This window comes from Nannospalax galili, unplaced genomic scaffold, assembly GCF_000622305.1.
Source record: "Nannospalax galili isolate Female #2095 unplaced genomic scaffold, S.galili_v1.0 scaffold235, whole genome shotgun sequence".
NCBI classification, from domain to species: domain Eukaryota; kingdom Metazoa; phylum Chordata; class Mammalia; order Rodentia; family Spalacidae; genus Nannospalax; species Nannospalax galili.
Window position 1 is genome coordinate 3,187,981 of NW_008338118.1, and position 23,595 is coordinate 3,211,575.

General features: G+C 37.7%; 1 protein-coding gene across 2 annotated transcripts in view; it reads left to right on the plus strand.

Moving 5' to 3' along the window:
• Window positions 1-23,595, plus strand: part of Parp8 (poly(ADP-ribose) polymerase family member 8) — a 203,452-nt gene that overhangs the window by 168,795 nt on the left and 11,062 nt on the right. For both annotated transcript variants that reach the window (XM_008832936.3, XM_017798109.2), the window contains exons 17-26: window positions 5,648-5,773; window positions 6,702-6,767; window positions 10,072-10,139; window positions 15,412-15,460; window positions 16,274-16,386; window positions 16,612-16,684; window positions 17,850-17,919; window positions 20,562-20,635; window positions 21,723-21,792; window positions 22,893-22,977. In XM_008832936.3, the coding sequence (XP_008831158.1) occupies window positions 5,648-5,773; window positions 6,702-6,767; window positions 10,072-10,139; window positions 15,412-15,460; window positions 16,274-16,386; window positions 16,612-16,684; window positions 17,850-17,919; window positions 20,562-20,635; window positions 21,723-21,792; window positions 22,893-22,977 (794 nt within the window). The remainder of the gene's footprint in view (window positions 1-5,647; window positions 5,774-6,701; window positions 6,768-10,071; window positions 10,140-15,411; window positions 15,461-16,273; window positions 16,387-16,611; window positions 16,685-17,849; window positions 17,920-20,561; window positions 20,636-21,722; window positions 21,793-22,892; window positions 22,978-23,595) is intronic.

A 23,595-nucleotide genomic window follows, 5' to 3' on the forward strand; every position in this document is an offset into this window, starting at 1 on the left:
AGACTACACACTTGAAAAAGAGAGCACTTGGTTTTACAGTTGCAGATTTAAGAGATATGAAGAAAATTTGGAAACATAACAAACTTGGGAGTTGCATCATGTCAATGTGTTTCTATGAAAGGAAAAATAAAATGTGGTAAAGTTCATCAGTTCATGAAATTCATCAGATTTTCAGTTGTCTTTTTGTGATCATGTGGGGAAAATTTTTTCTTTAATTTTTACACCCACTTCCCAGAGAGCACCCTCCCATAGCCTCCCTCCCCCCACTAGAGCCCTTATACTCTGATATCCCTGCTACTGTCTGCTGTGTTGTCGGCACCCCCAGCCATTCCCCACTACTTGTCTGTCTGGTGAATCTAGTCAGCCTATGAAGAGGTCTTTGTTTTAGCAGGGTCAGCTGTTCCTCATCTTTCAGTAATCAGTTGTCTATATTCCTTTGGATGAGATTGGGGTCTGCTGTTCATTTTCCAAGTTCTATGCTGGGTTACTATCTGGGAACCCTTTTGGGAAAATTTTGAAAACTTTAAAAAGTTAACAATTGTTGATTAAGAGAAGTCATGCCGACCATTTACCAAAGCACAGTATGCAATGTTACAGCATATAGTACGGACAAAGTCAAGGATGGCAAGTGCAGGTGGCTCTTAAATGGATCATCATAAATTTAACATGTTAAAGAGGGTATCAGAATGAATTAGCAAATAGCTCTTTAGTAAGTGAGGTAAGAATAAAGGAGCTTATTATGGAAGAATCATTATTTTAGCTCTTTGACTTATGTTGCATACAAAATGAATTCAAGTAACTTAAGGAACAGTTTGCTTTATTAAATTATGCACAAACTAGAGGACAGTAAAAGTGTGTCCAACCCAAGACAGTGCATCAAGTTTATCCATCCATTTAGAAGCGGAGATCATAAATGGAAATACGAAGCAGCACATGTATAATGTTTTTCATTTGAAAAAAATAGTGAACATTAAGAATGAAACACAAAAAAGAACGTGAAAGTTAAGAAGAAAGCCATCAGTACTATAAAAGATTAGCAGAGAAAATGAAGATAGTTGCACACAATGGACATATAGTTAGTAAAGAAACAAAGTATTCACCTTCAGTAGAAAAGTCAGTGTGGACAAATGTGTAAGGAATTACCAGTTTCCTAAAATTCACAGAGTTATATAGGGGAAAATGATCATGCAACAGACGTGTTGTTTTTCGTCTAAGTATGGAATGCCTGCTAAAGCCCTTGTTCTGATAGTATTGTAGTTCATTAATACAGGCCTAAGCCATGAATTTTTATATCCCTTAACTTCAAGGGTACTCCTGTTTATAGGTGTGCAGAAATAACTGAAACCTTCTTACCTAAGTGTGTGTGTTTAATACATATACATGTTATATGTATACATGTGCATGTAAGGAATTGTTCAAGTAGTACACTGAAAATGTACATTTTTTTTCTATAATAAAATTTCCTTCAAATAAGTCAATTAAAGCCTACCAATGCCAAATTGCTAGAGTGGAAATGAGAGCATACTAATGTGAGGGTTGTTCGCTGGAACGAACATTACATGAAAACCATGGTTCTTAAGTAAAGGTGAATTGTAAATATGCTAGTGGTTATAGAACTTGATTAAGTCAGTTTAGAAATTTCACCCTAGAAATCTTTATTTGAAGATGGTTTTGCTGTTCTCCTGAGAACATTTTTTTAAATGACTTCAGTTTTTAAACTTGTGCCCAACATCGTTGATAACATGAAGACTGCATTGAAACCACTAAAACCGACAAAATGAAACTCTAGCTTGAAAGTCTCCTGGCATCTCTTGAACCCTCCCCTGAAGAGTTCTGGGGAACACAAACTGGATCAGCAGTGCCCTGTGGCCTAAGCATCTGTCATTCCAGGATCCCCAATACTTCTTTAACCAGAGAAGTTCAGCTTAATTTGTTTGTATATTGCATTTTCATATAGGACATGACAATTACAATAATATTGAGTTCCTGGTGAAATGCTTGGCAACCATTGCTCTGTGGTCTAAATCTGCCTCTGCTTTCAGATTCCGCTGTGTATCTGTCGGCTCTTCCTGTAGTCTCCCCTCTTACACACTCAGACTTTCAAGGAGCTAAAGACCAATGATTGAATTTTTCTCACTTGCAAGATTTTTCTTACCTCAAAGTGGAAGTGTTTGGAATTGCTTTCCCCATTGAATTGTATGTAGTGTCTTTGGGGAGGCACCTGATTCTGTAAACTTACAGATGTTTTGCCTTTACCCATTAAGTGGCTTAATTCTCATTGTGTGAATTTAGTATTTCTTTAAATATCTATCCTAAGTATCATAGTTAACCTCCATATTATTTCTTCAATTTTATTTTTATTCAAGCTAAGAAGATAGACATGTGTTCAACTTCTCTGTAGTGTTTATAGATTATAAGGTACAATTCAAAATATTTGATTGTAAAGGGTAAAATGGAGAAATATATCATTTGAGCTAAAGGAAGTCAGTTTTATGTTATCAGCACTTGGGAGACAGAGGCAGGCAGGTGGATCTTTGTGAGTTTGAGGCCAGCCTGGTCTACATAGTGAGTTCCAGGACAGCTGGGGCTACAAGGAGACCCTGTCTCAAAAAGACAAAAAAAAAAAAAAGTAGGTAATGTACTTCATGAAATATTTAGAAATTTTTAGTTATGTTTAATCCACATAGTATCATATAAACCTTTTGTTATAGATCCCAGTGTTGTCTTCTGTGACAAACCAAAGTTACAGAGGCTTAATATGTGTATTAGTTACTTTTCTGTTGTTGTGATAAGATACCACAACCAAGGGAATTTATAAACAGCAGAGTTTATCTGGGTTACAGTTCAAAGGGTTAGAGGCTTAGTGGTGAGGGAGGCATGGCAACAGAAGATATGGGAGGTGGGGAGAGAGAGAGAGCGAGAGAGAGACAGAGAGGCGAGACTAAGTCCAGCAGGGCTTAAGAACTCTCAAAGTCCACCCCCAGTGATGTGCTAGGCCACACCTCCATCTACAATTCCAAAAGGTTCCATGACCCTCCTCAAACAGCACCACAAACTAAGGACCAAGTGTCCAAATACTTGGAGCCTATTTGGGCCATTCTCATTCAAACCACCACAGTATGCTAGAATTTTATTTCATACAGTGTCTAGTTGGAATGTTTGATGGACTTCTTTCTACATGGTGACTTGTGATTCTGGGGTCTTTAGTGCATGGCCTATAGTAGAGTGGAGGAAGAATTACAGAGGGGCACCCTGTTCCTTCACTACCAGCCCCTTTCCACCTAGGAATACCTGGATAAAACCAGCTAGAATACTTACAGAAATCCTTTCCTGACATAATTATCTATCCACTTAGGATTATTGCCTTATAACGTACTTAAATCCAGTAGTGAAAATATTGGCTAAGAAAAATATTACAGAGCCTTATAAAGTTTCAGTGTCATGCTATGGCATAATTCTTGAAAAGTTTTTTTTTAATTATATAGATCCATCCCACCATTTCTTCTCTCTAAAACATGAGAAAAGGCTATTTACTTTATCTTATTGAGTCTACTGGGTTTTTTTTGTTTGGTTGGTTTTTTTTTTTTTTTTTTTTTTTTTTGTGTGTTTTTTTTGAAACAGGTTCCCCCTGTACCCCCAGCGGCCCTGGACCCTCCTGTGCCAACAAAGCTGCCCTTAACCACACAGAGTCCCCCCTGCCTCTGCCTCCTGAGTGCTGGGATTAAAGGCGTAAGCCACCGTGCCTGGCTTGAGTCTACTTTTTTAAGAATTGCTGTTTGCATTTTATTTCTTTAAGAGACTACCTAATACTGAAAACAGTTTCTATATAGGTTAAGAAACATCTTTATGGAGTAAAACCAATGTGTGAGAGGGAAACCAAACTTCCTGAATGTGTGCCTGGGGGAGGGTATATGCACACATAAATGGACTGGTATGCTAGAAACAGTAACTACTATGGTTCTGGTTGTTTTCTGGATGATCCTAAGGGCATATATGTGCTTTGTGTCTTATGAATGGCTTATATGTTGCAAATTTGTGTAGGCCACTGGAAATTCTGAATGTTGCTGTAGGTATTTTTTGGATACCCAGAAAAAAATAATTTTAAGGTCCTATTGGCATTTGCTCATAATACCCAACATAAAAGCATGAGAATCAGAAGTTTTATATTATAAACTATAAATTTATATTACCACTTTTTAAGCTGCTTTGCTCTTCATTTTAATGAGTAGATGTCCTGGTTTGTTTCTTCATTGCTGTGACAAAATACTCTGACTGATACCAACTTGGGGAGGAAAGGGTTTGTTTGTCTTACATCTCCTGGGTCACAGTTCATCAGGGAGCCCAAGGTAGGAACTCAGGGCAGGAACCTGGAGGCAGGAGCTGGAGCACAGGCCATGGAGGAATGCTGCTTGCTGGCTTGTTCTCCTGGCCCCTGCTCAGCCTGCTTTCTTATGCAACATAGGCCCACCTGCCCAGGGGTGGCACCACCCACAGTGGACTAGGCCCTCCCACATCACTCATCAAGAAGATGCCCCTCAGACATGGCCACAGGCCAGTCCAATAGAGGCAATTCCCCAATTGAGGCTCCCTCAACCCAGGCGTGTCAAGTTGACACTAAAGCTATCCAGCACAGTAGAAATTATATTAGTTTTGGCTTAACATCAGACAAGGCAAAGACAAAATTTTAAAAAGTACGTAATTACCTAGGGCTATTTTCATTGAGACAGGATCCCAGTACTGGCCCAGACTGGCCTTGAATTGAACTTGTAAGCCCCCTGCCTCAGTGTCTCCAGTGCTAAGGTTACAACTGTGTACCAGCATGCTCTGCTTACAAGCATTTTAAAATGCTTGTTTTAAAACTTGACAGATATAGCTTTCCCTTTTATGTATGCTCAGGTGATTGTCTACCATTTAGATAGGAGCAGTTTTCTCCATTCACTTTTCAGAAATAGAGCATAGTCTTCTGGGAACTGGGGAAGGTAGGCCACTGAGCTTCTAGATAGTGCTGTCTTCTACTGTATTGTGTGGAGGGATCATTGAGTAACAAACATAGCACAAAACTACTGTATTTAGCAAATCAAAGATCATCAATTGCCTTTGACAGAGGAGAGTAGCAGGATGATTTGGAAAAATTTACTTTTCTAGACTATGCCCAACTCTTCATGCCTGTGTGACTTTCCTCACCTGCAGCAGTATCTTTGTAGACAGTGGCAGGTCTCTCGTGATGCCGAAGTATCCCCAGCACCTCCCTACATATCAGTCTCTAACACCTACTTAATTCTTATTGCATTTAACAGTATCAGAAATTCTTTTGAAGCTCATATTCCTTTAATTGGTATTTTTTTGTGTATCTTGTTCATTAGACATCACATACCATTTGAGCACAGACCTGTCCTATTTTGTCTTACTTTGGAATCTAGAATAGTGCTGTCATATACTGTGTGCTCATGACAGACATACTAGAATGTGAGCAATTACAGGCTACACACATTTGTTATTTTTATTTAATGGTTCAGTTTGGCCAAGTTTGTAGAAAGTCATGAATCATAGATTTGAGGGATGGCTGGCAGACCTGGGACTTCCTAATTACTTTATGTTAAAAGCACCTGATGGCCCTGCCGCTTAGTAACTTCATGTGTGTTTCAAGGTGGTAGATCTCCTGGTGTCCATGTGTAGATCTGCATTGGAATCTCCTAGAAAAGTCGTCATTTTTGAGCCATATCCCTCTGTGGTTGATCCTAATGACCCGCAGATGTTGGCCTTCAACCCCAGGGTAAGTGGTCCCCCTTGGCCCACTGTGCAGAAAGCTTGTAACAGCAGCTGTCTCCTCTCTGTGTGATTCACCAAGAGTATTCATGATCATTTTAAGTTCACAGCACATATTTGGGATTCTGACTCATGTAAAGCTCATTTGTTTTGTAAGGCTCATGAGGCAAGGGAGAAATTTTTCCTTTTTGTTCGTTATTTTGCAGTCACCCCCCCTTCCCTTGCTGTCCCTCCTGCCCTTCTCCCTGAAAGTTAACAACAATTGAATTCATGTTGTTAAAGGACTCACATTTCTTAAGAAAACCATTTCATAAACATTTATGGGAACATTTATGGTAGAGTATTTCTGCCATAACCAAATTTCAAGTTAACTGAGAGCCAAAACTGGCTTAGTTTATAGTTCATCTTAAGATTATTTTAGAGGAACAACTGTGGACTACTCCCTTGGAAGACCTTTCCTTTCTTATTTACATACTGCATAGAAATGAGCGATCACTGGGTACAAATCATTACTTGTACACTGTCATCTTACTCTTTGGGTGATAATGTTCCAATAAAAATTAAAAGTTATTGGGAGATTTGAAGTAGGTCTTTTTTTTCTAGAGGGTTCTATGCTTGCTTTGTTGTTTATTGTTTTAGTGGTGAAAGCCAAAATCAAGTGCCCCAAATCTTTTTATATGCCAAGATTTTATCTCAGTCAGGTGGATATGATTTTATGCCTTTATAAAAGGAATAACATTTAAGTTTTCTTCCCTCTGGCTGTAGTCATAAATCCTCTGTCCTTCACCAATCTTATGACAGTCTTCTCTCTATGTACCATCATCGCTTTCACATTGGCTGTGATGGAAAATTCATGTGCAGAAATAATATATTTCTCTCGTGATGTGTAACTTGCAGAGGCTTGTAAGTGAAAAATGCCTTTTTTCCTCATACAGAAGAAGAACTATGATCGAGTAATGAAAGCTCTGGATAGCATAACTTCCATCAGAGAAATGACACAAGTAAGTTTGTCATCTTGTCATCTCCTACAGTCCAGACTGCATGAGTAAACAAATTTTTAAATGTATTCCATATAGCCATGTATGGAAATGGAACCATTTTTTTCCTTGTTTGTATAAAAGAATTGTGTTGCATTAGGACAGTTTAATTACATTCTGTTAGAGTATTGGCATGCTAACACTGATGTTTGGAGAATAAATGCGTAATTTAATCTTAGTACTTGTCTCTCAAACTTGAGCAAAAGGCTTGAGGTATGTCAGGATGTTTGAAACAAACTTTAACTCTAATACCATCTTCCTAGAATGTCGATTTTAATTGATGCTGCCAGTTTCGAACATTAAGCATTAAGATAAACACAGACATTTGGGACAATAGAGGTAGTGTTGCATATGTACCACACCATCAAGCCAAATACTCTGGGGTTTTGGTGGTGTTTTGTTTTGCTCTTGTTTTGTATATAGCATCTCCTGTAACCCAGGCTTGCCTTGACTTTGATATGTAGCTGCAGAGGCCTTGAACCTCTGATCTTCCTTTTTCCATCTTTCGAGTGCTGAGATTACAAGCATATGCTACCACACATAGCTCTAGAAATTTTCTTGTGTGACATATATATATATATATACATATATATGTGGAGGTGTATGTATATATTTGTATGTTTGTGCATGTGTGAGTGTATATGTGTACATGTATGCATATGGAGACATGAGGTCAATATTGGGCATTTTCGTCAATTACTTTCCACCTTACTTTTTGAGACAGTTTCCACTACCACTAACTAGCCTTATTGATTCTCCTAGGCTGGATGGCAAATGAGCTCCAGGGATTCAACTGTCTCTGCTCCCTTGGTGCTGAAGGAGCAGAAACATGCCACTATACTTTTTTTTTTTTTTTTTTTGAGACAGGGTCTCCCTGTAGCCCCAGCTGTCCTGGAACTCACTGTGTAGACCAGGCTGGCCTTGAACTCAGAGATCCGCCTGCCTCTGCCTCCCAAGGGCTGGGATGAAAGTGGTGCGCCAGTATACCTGACCTTTTTGTTCGTGCTGGAGAGCCAAACTCAGGTTTTCATGCTTCGGTGGCAAGCATTTTACTGACTGAACTATCTCCCAGGTCCCTAGAATTATTCTTTAAGATACACATTTCTTCAAATATTTTGGGTATAACAGAAATGAAAAACACTTTGGAATATGCAGCTTCTCTAAGAGTGTGGGTTTATGTTCCTGGCCCTTGGGGAGTGGGGGCTCTGGAAGAAAAATTTGCTGACCAGAGAATGGGTTGATTAGAAAAAATCAGCACATCCTTGGACTGTAGCCTAGCACTTGGAAAAGCACATAATTTGGAGGATTTTTGAAGTACTGAGGCCTTTATGCTATCAAAAAGTTGGAGAGGGGCTTAAACCTCTTCATCATAAATAGAAATTAATAATCAAAAGTTAAAGGTACATGTTATACAAAGCTTGTAAATGCTCTTTCCAGGCTTGTGTAGTGCTGGGACCTGTGAGGGTGCAATGACTTTAACCTGGGTTGTTTATTTCTGCTGTGGAAAGAAGAGGCATATTCTGCTGTCCAGGGCTCAGTGAGCTTCTAAACTGCTCTCTCTGCTCACCCCAGTGTTATCTTTATTCTTGATTCTTTTGGCTGTTATTTATTCATGTAGTTCAGTACCTCATTCATTCATTCATTCATTCGATCTTCATTCATTCATTCTGCAGTTAATTTGTGGCAGACATGAGGCCCTAAAATCCTCAGGTGCTATTACTTGGTTTACACCCCCATCTCTTCTAGTTCTATTTCTGTGTTCATCTAGTACTATCTAAAAACATTTCTTTGTATGAGGAAAGAAAAGAATAAAATGCATTTTCACTGGAGGTAAGAAAAAAAAGAACCCACCATGGTATCTTACATGATGATAAACATCTTTAATAATGAAAAAGAGTTTGGTATAGGATATTTGTATTATACCCTAGACCCAGTTCACTCTTAGATTTTAAAATAGCTACAAACTCTGACTCTAGAATCAGCTCCCTGCCAAAAATTGCTTCCTTTATTCTGGGTCATGTGTAAGCTATTTTAATAGGAGGCAATAGAGATGATGAAGCATCAGCCTAGGACGTTACAGGCTAGAATTGTGTAACTGGCTCAGCAATGATGTGGCCCATGACCTTGGAGAAGTTGCTTGGTGCCTCAGTGTCTCAAGTTTGGAAAAGTCATGCTGTACTCTTGTCTTGCAGAGTGACTTTACAGCAATGCTGTCAGGCTTTATTGCATCAGATTCTTCAAGATTTTCCAAAATATAAATATATTATTGCTGCCCATATTTTAAAGTGTATTACTTTCTGGGTAGCTCTAAATTGTTACATAGAAGATGCTCTTTGGTCTATACTAAAATGGCTAATTTGGGAATAAATGCCATTAAATTAGAAGGACTGTAATGTAAATTGTTTCCAGTTTTCTTGTAGAAATATGTAGTAACTACCCCCATTTTCCTTTAATATTAAAATTAAAAGTACTCACTGTCATGAGAAACACTAGGACACTTTGTAAAAGAGGCAAGACATTCTCTTTTGAGCACTGTAGTAGGGGAGGCTGCATGTGAACCAAGGTCATCTCCCAAACAAGCCAAGGGGAGTGTACTTTGTAAAGAAGACACTGGGCTGGAGAGATGGCTCAGAAGTTCTTGCAGGGACCCGGGTTCAGTTCCCAACACTCACATGGAAGGTGGCTAACAGCTATCCATAACTCCAACTCCAATGGATCTGACACCTGAGTGCATGTATATACTTGCAGGCAAAACACTCATACCCACGAAAATGAAAATAGATTTCTTTTAAAAAGGAAGAACACAGGAGCCAAAGGGGCTACGGGGAAGTGAAAGAGTGGAAACAGAGTGATGGCAAGGGGACTGCTGTAGAAATGGAAGACTGTATGTAGAAAGGGCTAAGTGGGAAATTACTGAAAAGAATGTGGCAAAGTAGGTAGTTCAATGAATGCTCTGCACTTTGGTAGCTTTGAATTTGCTTGAGGGAGACCTAATGGGACCTGTGTGTGCCTACTGGGTAGGCAGTAGTGATCTAGAGCAGAACTAAAATTGAGTCAAGTGTCTTAACACTGGAAGGCAAGTCTTTCTGCACGCTGCCTGGAAGTTCATTCCCTTCACTTGTAGAGTGTGAAGAGGATAATTTACTATTCCCATGTCACAGCTACATGCTTTAATTTTAACTATCCCACAGCTTCTGATTTCATTTTTAAAACAATCAATTTTAAAGAAAAAATCAAGTAATATGATTATGATGATTTTATTTTTCAGGCACCCTATCTGGAAATCAAGAAGCAGATGGATAAACAGGACCCACTTGCTCATCCACTACTGCAATGGTATAGAATTTTAGTTTTCCTTCTAATACTTTCTACTGATTTTCAGAGGAAAAGCAATCCTGTTTCATAACCCTGTTAAGCTACAGATCTACAAGCATCTGAAACCTGGTGGTTTTACAGCCTAAGAGCCCTTAATGACTCTCACTTTAATTAAAACTTGTGTATCACATGGGGAGGAAAATGCTGCCATGTGTACAACCAGGAGTACATTGCCTTCAGCAGCAGTTAGCCTACAGTCTTAAAGGATGTGATTAACCAGGCTATGTGTTCAAGGCATTTTGGTTCATTTAATTTCCTAGTTCAGTGAGTACTGAGTGATAAAACTTACTCTTTTTCAGTCCTTTTTATTGAACATCTTCTTGGTATATGCGTCATATGTTTTGCTTCCTTATCAAGGACAGTGTAACTTTGATGGACTCTTTGCTAGATCACTGGAGAAGGTGTACTGCTTTAGGCTCTGGTGAGGAGTGTAGCATTTAGTCCAGCCTGGATTCCAGGAAGATTGTACAGCAGAGAGGAGAAGTGGTCTGAGAACCCACCTTGTTTGATGCCAGCCTCAAATCTTTCCTCTCATTTGCAAAGTGAAGACAAAAAGAGGTTATAAAGATTTTCTGTATATGGATCTTTGAAATCACTTTGAAAGCTCAAAAATTCTGGTACAACTATCTTATAGTCATACAAAGAGGATTATAACACATACACACTTATTATAATACATAAACACTTATTGGGAGTGACAGGCTTCAAGTTTTAAAAAAAGATGTGATCAAAGGGTAAAGAATCCAGTTTCCTCGGGATTCTGATTTCTCTCACTTAGTCAAAATTGTAAAATCTCATAGTTTAGCAAGATCATGACAAAATTTGGCTGAAGAAATTTGCCTTCCTTCAATCTGTTTTATTTGTTACTAAAATCCTGACAAAAATGAAGAAAAATGGCACTTTTAATGTCTTTCACTTTCTCAAAGTGAAAGGAAATATTATATATAAATACATATATAGTCATTTTTCCCTTGAAGACAGCCTGATTAGTTTTTTTATTTTTTATTTTTCTTTTTGTGAATGTCATACACTAGTATTGTCTTTGTGTTTTTTCCATCCCTCCCTGTCCCCCACCAACTCCGCCTCCTATGTCCTCCACACTCCCTCTCAGTTTCTCATCATTTTATTATTGTTACATATGCACATACACATACACAGACACACACAGACATACATGTACATAACCCATTTAATGGTTCTCCTATGTACCTGTGTTTAGGACTTCCCACTTGGAATTAGATAACCCCTCAATGAGCTAGTTCCTGGAGAAAACTGATTATCCCTCCCTCAGCATCCATTGATTGATTGCCTGCAGCGCTTCATCTAGAGGTGGGACCCCTTGAAATTTCTCCTATCCACCTATATACTGGTCTTGTTACCTGACTACCATACTGTGGAGATTTCATTAGCATAGCTTCTCTAGCATGTCTAGAATGCCTTAAGTAGTGGCAGGTGTCTTATCCCCCTGGCTCTTTCATTCTTTCAACCCCATCTTCCATGATGTTCCCTGAACCCTAAATGTAGAGGTTGCATTGTAGCTGGACACCTCACAGACACTTATTCTCTGCATTTGAACAGTTGTGGAACTTCATAATAGTCTCCATCTGCTGAAAAAAGAAGCTTCTTTGATGAGTGGTGAGAGTTATATTTCTCTGTAAATATAAGGGTATGTATTGAGAATACAGTAAGACATTAAGATAGTCTAGAGAAGTGACAGAACTAAGTTATTCTCTAGTGTCTGTGACATTTCCAGCCATGTATTACACCTGACTTCCCTTCTGTTGAGCAGACCTTAAGTCAAATTAGATAGGTGCTTATCTCCAAGATAAAAGTGCTACTACTGTATCAATGAAGATACTTTGCTGGGGTAGTTATTGTTGTGGTTTGTAGGTTTTACAGCTGGGCGAGATCATTGATGGTTTTCTCCCTTGACAGCTTGCATAGTACCTTCTAATACTATGAGAGCTAGTCTTCAGGGAGGAGGCTTCCAGGTCAGTTCCAGCTCATTTTCTCCCAAGTTCTATGTCTTGTCTTCAGCAATAGGGTCTTACCTTCAAGTTCTGGGAAGCAATCAAAGGTTGTGGCAATAGTCTATATTATTATATTATTTTTGGAGTCTCTTGGACTACCTTGACCAACAACTGTGATTTTTGTTATATGTAGCCTTCACCTATACACTTGCACTCACATAAATTATATGTGCATTCTTCAGTAGGCTTATGAATAAGTATACATTTCTCTTTGGTGTTTAACACCACCTAAACATTATTTATCTCCCTTTCTCTCTCTCCTCCTGTGTGGCCTTCCCTATTCATTCCCCAGTTAACATATTCCTGGTTTTCTCTACTTCTGCTTGATATACCTGTCTCCTACTATCCACCTCTCTCAAGCTCCTTCTTTCCCTTTACCTCTGTGGCTTCTTTCCATTTTCCTGTATTCTGCAGTTACATCAGGATATACTCATGTCTAAGTATTTGGAGCTAGGATCCACAAATAAGAGAGAACATGTGTTGCTTGTTTTTCTGATTTTGTGTTACCTCACTTAGTATAACAGTGTCTAGTTCCACCCATTTATTATTAACAGTGTCTAGTATAATAACAGTATAACAGTGTCTACTTTCATCCATTTCATTATTTAATTTTTCTTTACGGCTGAGTAAAACTCATTGTATGTTTTGTTATCCAGATTTTTGTTAGATCTCCATTGTATAGTTCGTTTTCCAGATTTTCATTATTCATTCATTGACTGAGGGACATTTAGGTTGTTTCTATTTCCTAGCTATTGTGAAAAAAGCAGCAATAAACATGGCTGAGCAAGTATCTCTATATATTGAGTCCTTTGGGTATATGCCAAGGAGTTGTATGGCTGGGTCATACAGTAGATCTATTTTTAATTTTCAAGAGTTTTCCACAATGATTCCCATGATGGTCACACTAGGTTACACTGTCCCCAGCAGTGAATGAGGTTCCCCTTTCCCCACACCCTAACTAGCATTTGTGTCATTTGTTTTCTTGATCTTAGCTATTCTGACTGGGGTAAGATAAAATCTTAAAAGTAGTTTTAATCTGCATTTTCCTAATTATTAAGGTTGTTGAGTACTTTAAAGATATTTCTTAAAGGGGCTGGAGAGATGGCTCAGTGGTTAACAACACTGACTGTTCTTGCAGAAGACTTGGGTTCGAATCCCAGCACCCACATGGCAGCGAACAACTGTCCGTAACTCCAGTTCCAGGGGATCCAACAGCCTCTTCTGACCTGCGTGGGCACTGAAGGACACGGTTGCACTTACCTACATGCAGGCAATACACAAATACACATAAAATAAAATAAAATCCCAGCATGTGGGAGGCAGAGGCAGGCGGATCTTTGTGAGTTCGAGGGCCAGCCTGGTCTACATAGTGAGTTCTGGGACAGCTGGGGCTACAAGGAGACCTGTCTCAAAAAAGACCAAAAAAAAAAAAATTTTTTTTTAAAAGGTATGTCAGCCAGGCCTGGTGGCGCATGCCTGTAGTCCCAGCACTTGGGTGGCAGAGGCAGGTGGATCTCCGTGAGTTCAAGGCCAGCCTGGTCTACATAGGGAGTTCCGGGACAACTGGGGGCCAAAGGGGAACCTTTATAAAAAAAAAAAAAAAAAAAAAAAAAAAAAAAAAAAAAAACAAGATATGTCTTATGGCATTTTAATTTCTTCTTTTGAGAACTCTCTGTTCAATCTATAACCCAATTTTTGAATGGCTTGTTTGTTTTCTTGATTCTTTGTTTTTTGAGTTCCTTGAACATTCTAGATAATAATTTTCTATAAGACTCTGAAAGCTTCCGCTTTCCCTATTGGTCATTTCCTTTGATGTACAGAGGTTTTTATTTTAATGAGATTCCATTTGTCAATTGTTGACCTTAATTCCTGAATGACTGAAACCTGTTTAATATTTTTATTTATTATTTTTATTTGATGTATATGAGTGTATTTATTGCATCTGTGTCATGAAATGCCCTCAGATTTCAGAAGAGGGCTTTGGATTTTCCTGGAACTGGAGTCCTGGTTAGCCACCAAGCCATGTGGATGCTGGGAATCAAACCTGGTCCTCTGCAAGAGCAGCCAGTGCTCTTAGCCACTAAGTCATCTCCCAGCCCTTGAAGTCTGGTTTAGAAAGTCCTTTCCTGCACCTGTATCTTGTAGGATACTGCCTATGTATTCTTCTAACAATTTGAGCATTTCAAGTTTCACATTGAGGTATTTGATCCATTTGGAGTTGAATTTTCTATGGGTAATAGAGTTGGGCCTTAGTTCATTCTTCTATGTATGGAGTTCCAGTTTTCCTAGCACCACTTGTTGAAGATGCTGTCTTTCTTACAGAGTGTATTCGCATCTTTGTCAAATATATGATGGCTGAAATTGTGTGCACTCATATTTGAATGGATCTTCTGTTTTGTTTCATTGATCTACTTGTTTGTTCTTGTGCCTATATGATACTGTTTTATGACTATAACCTATAATGTAGTTTGAAATCCAGCTCCTCCAGCATTGCTTTTTTGTGCTCAGGACTATCACCATGATTCTTACTTTCACTTATTTATTTGTATTTTCCTTTGGATTATTGTTGCTCTTCTTTCAGGGAGAAGAAAATCTAATAAAATACTTTGTAGTTTCCTCTTATTTTTTTTCATTTACTAAAGAATATCAAACATTCTTTATTTCAAGTACCTGAATTAAAAATTTTGTCAGTGTCGGTGTCTAAGTATGTTGAGTTTTATATGTAAGCCACTGTCATCTATTTCTTTATCTCTTTATCTGTCTTTCTGTCTACTTACATGTTCAAAGATACCCTTAATTGGTTGAATAAATAGAATATTCTTATGATCTCCCTCAATGTAAGTGATGTAGAGTGAAGCAATACAAAGATATATATGAATTAATGTCTCATGTTTATAGACTATAATACTTGGAAAGTGCTGAATATCCAAAATTGTTTATTTTTCTAATATTTGGGGTGTGTTTATTAAGAACTCTATCTTCATAAGTTACATGAAGTGCATTTTCTCAGATGACAATATCTTTTTGTTATATAAGCTCCTAACTTGCATTAATAAATACTAAACTTATGTTGTCAATAAAAGAGTATTATGGAATTTAATTATGGTACAACAGAAATACATTTCAGTCACTTGCTGACTAAGAAGTAAATCATTAAATGTTTTTGGCATATAGTTGTGACTGACTGATTATTTCAATTCCAGGGTTATCTCAAGTAATAGGTCACATATTGTGAAACTGCCAGTTAACAGGGTAAGTTGTGTTTTCAAATATGCACCCCATGGCTATCAGGCAGCCTTTCCAAGAATGGAAGCTACCCACCTAGGATAACTTAATTCTTCTGCTTCAATTTGTGCAGTAGCCGCAAACCCTTCAAGATATCTAACCCATATTTGGCTTGCACATTGCCCTTTTAAATAAATAACACTATCCTCAACATCAGAGAAGGTAGCCATCCCACAAGTGATAGAGAAGTGGTAGTTTGGAACAGATTGTAGTAATGTTTGTTTTTCCCATTTCACCTTTCCATGTATGAAAAGATACCGTCTTCAGATATCTTATTTTTCAGCCCAAGTAGTTTTTAAACAATAATTAAAAAAAAAAAGGCCAGGCATGGTAAAGCATACCTTTTAGCCCAGCACTCCACTCAGGAGGCAAAGATAGGGGGATCTCTGTGAGACTGAGGCCAGCCTGGTCTATATGGTGAGTTCCAGGTGGTCTGGGACTAGAGGACCCTGTCAAAAACTAACAAACTAAACTAAACTGTTGGGATTAAAAGCATGCTCCACCACACCCAGTTTGACTTTGGATTGTCTGTCAGGCATTCCTTTCTCATTTGCATAAAGAATTCATTTCATATCAACAGTTCCAAGTGATTTAATACTTATGCAGGAATTTAAAATATATAGCTTTTGAACTAGTCTGTAAATGTCATTAGTGTAAAATTAATATAATTTGAATTTTGATAATTTGAATAATTCAAAGATGATAAAATCTGAAATTGCCACCAGCTTGATTGTATGTTAAATATGACATGTTTTCCTTTGTCATTATTTCGAATGCCAGCAATTGAAGTTCATGCACACCCCACATCAGTTTCTCCTTCTCAGCAGCCCACCAGCCAAAGAATCCAACTTCAGAGCTGCTAAAAAGCTCTTTGGCAGCACCTTTGCATTTCAGTGAGTATAGCTGCATGTCAAGGGGAATGTTCCACCCAGTCTCCCAAAAGTGGGTGGGTGCGAGTAGGGGCCTGGTCTCTCAGAAGTTGGCTTTTGCTGTGACTGATTGGCTGCATAGTTCTTAACTTGGGAGCTCAGAACTTTCATGTGCATCTTGTACTAGGGTCAACATAAAAGATCATTGACTTTCTGGATCAGCTTTTTCCCCTCCTTTTTGTGTTTTAGTGGCTCTCACATTGAAAATTGGCACTCTATCCTGAGGAATGGTCTGGTTGTTGCCTCAAATACACGTCTGCAGGTAATGTGTGAATGCTTTGATATGACCATTGTTCTTCATTATTGAGGTTTAGCATGCAATTATGATTGTAAAATGGGAGATGTATGAACTTTAAAATATTTATTTAAAACAACATGTGGAATTTCTAATAAAGAGAAGCACATTTTCCCAGAATACCTGAAGCAAAATTGATCTGTACTCAGCTACAAAGCATTCCCTGTGAGAAAAACTAAAAATCACACTTTGGAAGTAAAAATTAAAACATTACCATAAAGAAAGTAAAACCATACAGGATATTATTATTATCCATTATTCCAACATGCATTTCTTCAGAACTATGCCTCAGTATGAGTCCTTTTAGGGGAGAAAATTAAGGAGTAAGTGGAAGCGAGGTACCATAAATCCACTGTTGCCTCCCCTCCGGCCTCCAGTGCAGTGTTCGGTGTTATTTTGCAGCTGTAGCCCTCTGCTGTGCTCAGGCACTTCCTTTGCCCATTCCTCTTCAGTCCCATTCAGCTAAATTGTTCATCACACAGCATAAAGACGTGAGGATTCAGAACCTCAATCTGGTCACCTGAGCTAGTTGTCACTCATGTACAATGACCATTGAGGTGTTTGTAATGTAATGGGAATGTCCGTAAGTGTGTATTTGTTGAACTGGTACTGAGCTCTTCTAGCATGTGCAGTCTCCAGAACATAGAAGTGATAGAAAGTGAATTTAATTGTTCTGAGTTTCCTTAGACCAGGTGAATTTCTAATAATGAAACTCCTTTTAACTTTAGAACTGTAGCCAAGGAATGGAATGACAGATGTGTTAGATAATAAACCCTAGTAGGTACTTTGTTCATATACTGGCAAGTGAATCAATAAAATTTCCTTTCCATGCTTTTCAGCAAGTCTTGTTTTCAGAATTTTAGACTCATTAAACTAAAAACTGACTACAATTCTTTGCAGTGAGGCAGAGTAGAAAACATTATTTGAGGCTCTTTTTTCTTCTATCATATTTCATTTATAAACTCTGAATTTATCCACACGATAGTAGTGCTATTTTCAAATTAGACCCTGGCATAAGTATGCTATCATTTTTCCAAGACATAATGTTCCAGAATGAAACTGATTGCATTTCTTCATAGACTATTAACATTTAAACTGACCTCTTTCTCCCTCCTATGTCTTTACATTATAGCTCCACGGTGCAATGTATGGAAGTGGAATCTATCTTAGCCCAATGTCAAGCATATCCTTTGGTTACTCAGGTAATCCTGTATTTCATTTCTAATTTCAATGGTGCTAGGTTCTTGTTTTCCTAGTTTTATAGGCTGTAGACACACATTTTCATCCTAAGATTGAATATATCAGATATTTTTATTAAATTCATTTGATATGAGTCAGAAACAAAACAGTCCAAATAGAAATTTCATGCTAATACTTTGATGAGGTATGGGTGGTGTTTTAGAGGTAAACTGAAATCACATGCTGTAGGGAGCCTGCTACGTTTAAAACGTGGGTGGTGGAGTTTGTGATGAGTGCTGCTTTTCACTTTTTAAATTTAAGTAGAATGTAATTGTACTCCTTGTAAAGAGATTTAAATTACATAAAATTTAAAAAATAGCCAATGACAATTTCTCACTTGTCCTACAGCCGCAATGCTTGTGTTTTCCTTCCACTTTTAAATACTTGTGTGTGTGTGTGTGTGTGTGCACGTGTGTGTGTGTTATGATCACTTTTCAGTTTCAGGAGATACTGCACATGTGGTGCCTGAATGATACGTCTTAATAACTTCCTATGGCAGAAAAGAAATTTAAAGAAGTCTGTTAGTTCTGTGTGTTCATTCAACAAGGTTTATGCTCTCTCATCCATAGTAAGTTATTTCTTAGTGATGGAGGAGTAAAATTGCAGCACTTAACACTAGATTTATTTTTAGAAATATCAGTGTTAGAAAAAATATTCTGATGGAAAGAAGATGTGCAACTTGAGAGAACTGCAAGGTAACAAGAAAAGGAAAATAAAATATGCAATGAAAAGTTGTAAAGAGGCATAATATGTACAGATAATTATTTGAGTGACTACTTCTGTATGGAAAATCATCCTAAATGTCAGGGGAAACAACCCCTTTATTGTGCTCATCGATTCTTTGGGTCAGGAGTCTCGTATACCAGTCTGCCAGATGATTCTTCTGTTTCTCAAAGCATCCACTACCCAGCACTCAGTTGGCAGTTGGGTTGTTCTAGTATTGCTAAGATAGCCTAAATTCAGGCCAGGTGCCTGGGTGGGAATGAACTGAAACAACATCCTAAGTCCTTAGATGTGGCTGATCCAATTTGGTCATCCCAAGAGAATTTTCCCAAGCATTAAGAATATTGGGTAGCTTTTGTGTGGGCTTTCCTAATCTCGTCTCTCAAATCACAGGAGGGCAGCAACTGCATACATTTGGTCAAAGCCAGCACAGCCCTTTCACATTCTCCCTCTTCACTGAAGTCCTCTGTTGATGAAAGAGTGACATGTTGCATTGTGACAGAGCATGTAGGTTGAGAAATACAATTGTAGTGAGATATGAAAAGAACACTAGGATTTCTTTATGGGAAGTGTAAAATGGCATCGAGATAGGAATGGACTAACCATTTAAAGGAAAATAATTAAAATCTGACTCTTTAAATGATACAGGAAGAAGCTAAAATGTTTTTTGAGGTACATTATGCATAGTCAGCATAGATATCAAATACTGTGATTTTTGCTTCTTACACTAGTGTATAGACTCCTTAGATTCATGGAAAGAACTGAGTGGAGATACAGGAGTGTGACTGGATGTGAAATTTTGTCTCTGTGTGTGCGTTTCTCTAGGTGAGAGTCCACCTTTTATCAAAATCTTAAAGGGCTCTTGATTTGCTGAAAAAAAAGTAGTAATCAAGAGCTGGGGATATAGGTTGGTGATGGAGCACTTGTCTGGTGTATGTGAGCCCCTGGGTTCTATCCCTAATCCTGAGGACTTGTAAAGATCTCTAGAGAAAGATGAGAGTGAAGTTAGTTTTGAGGTCTGAAAACACAGAGCCTAGATAGTGGAACAGCCCCTGTATGTAATGCTCTGCCTTTTCCTCTGTCTGACATGTCTGAAGTGCAGTGTCTGCCTCTGCCTACCTGTGCAAGTAGGGGAGTGCCCAGCTTGAAAGACTTTGTACTTTGCAAATTGTTGAACAGTTTTGCTCCTTCCTCCAAGACGTTTATTGAAACATTAACAAAATTTAAGAATATCTTAATGCCTGGTGTGATAGTAGTTGAACTTTCTCTAGTATAGATTCAATTCCATATATATATATATAGAGAGAGAGAGAGAGAGAGAGAGAGAGTTCAGTTTTTTTTCTAAAATCTTTCACTGTAAGACATTATGACATTAATAGAGCAAGCCCAGATTTGTGACTACTATGGACAAATAATTTATATAACTTTTCATAATTAAAATAAATGATAAATTTCACATAGAAGTGAGTATGTGTTAATAGTTCACAAAGTTGCACTGCAATATATTTTTTATTGTTTACTTTTCCCACTCCTCTTGGCCTTATGCTAAGCAGATAAGGATGAAAGTTAGTTCTAATTTACCAAGTTTTAAGAATTTCCTAATTGTAGTCTATGCCAAATAATTTTGCATCTCTGTTTTCAATGTAAAGAAGAACAAACTGAGAGTTCTATTTGCTAAATCTCCTGGATTTCCCACACTTGATGTCCAACTACCCCAGATACTAGGGTACAGCAGCTGTTCCCTTGAGAGCCTCTTGTGCCCATCTCTTACCTAGTGTGATTATATTTTTGCCTACAGTCAACTTTTGACGCAGATGGATTTTACTTTCATTCGCATCAATCAGCTTTGCCCCTAAATTGCTATTTTTCTGATATTTTTTAGGGATGAACAAGAAGCAGAAGGTGTCAACCAAGGATGAGCCGGCTTCAAGTAGTAAAAGCAGTACTGCATCACAGGTGTTGTGGCAACTTGAATGACTGCATATGATTAGTCAACCATGGCCCTATTAGCCAGCAGGGCTTCAATAAATAGGCTTATCGAGCATGCACAAATTATTTTAATTGGTCATTATTCATAAAGGGATAAAACTCACTCCAAACGCAATAACCAAATTACCTATAGTCAATAATTATTTGACAGATGTATATGCTGGTCTCCCACTATAATGTCAGTGTTTCTTGGGGACTCTAAGGGACAGTGGAGACCAAATTGAGACAAAGTATTCCAGTCCTCTTGATAATACATGAGGGGATATAAATTAACACCATGCTTAGATAGATAGAATGCTAGATGAGAAAGAAAACTGTCACAGAACAGAGTATGTAATGCTCTAGGGTGGAAGATGGAGCTGGAGTGGATGTTAAGTGAGGTGGTCAGGAGAAAACACTCATGAGAAGATAGCATTTGAATAAAACCTTAGAGATGGAGAGTAAGTGAGCCCTGTGGCTCTCTGGAAAAAAGAACATTCCAGACAGAGAAGAGTGAGGACAAATCTCATGCATTTTTAAAGAAAGTAAACATATGCTGGGCAAACTGGAAACCCAGCTGATGGGGGATGTCTCTTCAGCTTCTGTGATATCTGAAAGTAAATCCAGTCTCAATATGAGATGTTTTAAAACCTCTGTGGCTTTTTAAGTGGTACTAAATACACAGGTTGATTTTTGACTAGTTACATAGTCTGGAGTGATTGATTTTAGTGTTTGAAAGATCATACAAATTTAATTTTGTATAGCTTGATATAAACCTGTCAGCTTTAGCAGTAAAAATAAATTTGAACTCTAATTGTATGTTCTAAGATGACTGAACTCTATTTTAACATTGTTTCAGTTCACTCATTTTACAAGTAATTTGATAATGATTATGTACAGAAATTAAATGATACAACAAAAATTACTGAATATTATAGAATACAAGGGTACTATACTGGACTAGATAAGATTTTTTTCGTGTTGCCTCCTTGATCACTATTATTTTTTAGTGATGCACAGTTTTTTATGTAGTGTTCCATTTTTACTTTAATCTTTTAATTGTTTTATGATTTAGTCTCAGAAAAAAGGACAGCAATCCCAATTCCTGCAAAGCCGTAACTTGAAATGCATAGCCTTATGTGAAGGTAAGTGCCCAAGACTTAGCTTTCTGTCTTATCTGTATTTTAGAGTTCAAGTGTATTTACAGAGTGTTCATGGTAGAAGAGTGAAGCAGTATTCCTTAAGACCATCTCAAAGGGCACCATGGAAAATAAGTACAGTTGAGATCATAAAGGTTAAAACCAAAGTGCAGACTTGGCATGGATTCAGACGAGGCTATTCTTTATTCCTGGCAGGTTTTCAGAATGTAATTCTATCTTTTTGATCATGTAATACTCATTTCTTTTGTTAGTGTGCTACTTCTCTTGAAGTTGGTGCTTGAATGCATAAGATAATAAAAATCTTGAAGCCTGACCCAAGCTCTGAGGAGATTACCCAATAGGACTTTCTGTTCCTTCACCAGACTCACTCTTTATTCTGAACTTAGTGTAGAAAAATCGATAGGTGATTTGCAACATCATACTCTTTTCTTTGTTCTTGCTTTAAAATTTGTCTGGCTAACGTTACGGTTGCTGGTGGGAGAGGAAAAGACTGTTTTATTTAAAGGTGTGTTAGGTTGACCACGCTCTGGGACTGGTACCACTGTTAAGTGTATTTGAGTAACACAAATTGGACTTGATGGGGGAGAAAAAGAACATGAAGATGAGTAGGTAGGGAGGTAGTGATGGATCTGAAAAGATTATGAGAGAAATGACCAAAATGCATTACACAAAACTCAGATTTTTTTAAATAAAAATGAATGAATGACTAAAAAATCGCTTTCTCTTTTTGCATTAGAACTGTCAGTAAGTTCTATTTTCTACCTCTCAAGTTTTCAACACTTGATAGCTATACATGACACTAGTTGCTATCTACATAGTTAAGTCATGACCTACTTGGTTTTGATCATAGTTGAATAATTTCCTTCTTTTTTATTATAGCCATTATTTTTCAACATGGAGGTTACATGACCTTTTGTTGATCTAATTTACTTGTCTTAACAGTTGGTTTTGTTAGACATTTATCATATGATCATTAGTATAGGTATTTTGCTTTAGAATTTCACACAGAAGGAATGTAGTTACTTGGGATGGACTCAGATTCCTTTAGAATTAAATAGTTCTTTAATTTTATCTTCCCCTTACAGTGATCACCTCTCCTGACCTACACAAACATGGTGAGATATGGGTTGTCCCAAATACGGATCATGTCTGTACACGATTCTTTTTTGTGTAAGTATAAATTCTCAGGTTTGAGTGTTACGATCTTTTCTATGAACAAAATTAGCAGTGGTTGCAATATTATTTGGTCACTTTAGCTGCCAAAATATAACAAACAAGTAATGGAGCTTATCATGAATGTGATGATTATTAAATTTCAAGAAGCTTACCAAGAACAGTGATGGTTACATGTCTTTAACTTGGAAGAACTAACGTAAAACCCTCTTTCTAACCTTCTGTATATACTCTCATATTAATCTGAGTTCCCAGAACCAAGAGGATAAAACATAGTCATTTAGTGCCCTGTTCACTTTCTTTTTGACATCTCAGCAACACAGAATAAGAGAAAAATTAAGGGTAAAAAAATTAAGGAACAGACTAGTTTGTAATACAGTATTAAAAATAAAGTTTAAAGGATTATACTGCTTAAGGGAGTATAAAGATGATTAAGATTGGTTGATTGAGATGTTCTATATGAACTGGTGTGATGGCACACGTTTTTAGTCCCAGCACTTGGAGGGCAGAGGCAGGCAGATCTCTGTGAGACTGGTCTACATAGCGAATGCCAGGCCAGCTGGGGCTACAGGGAGACCCTGTCTCAAAAAGACACCCCCCAAAAGGTGTTCTGTA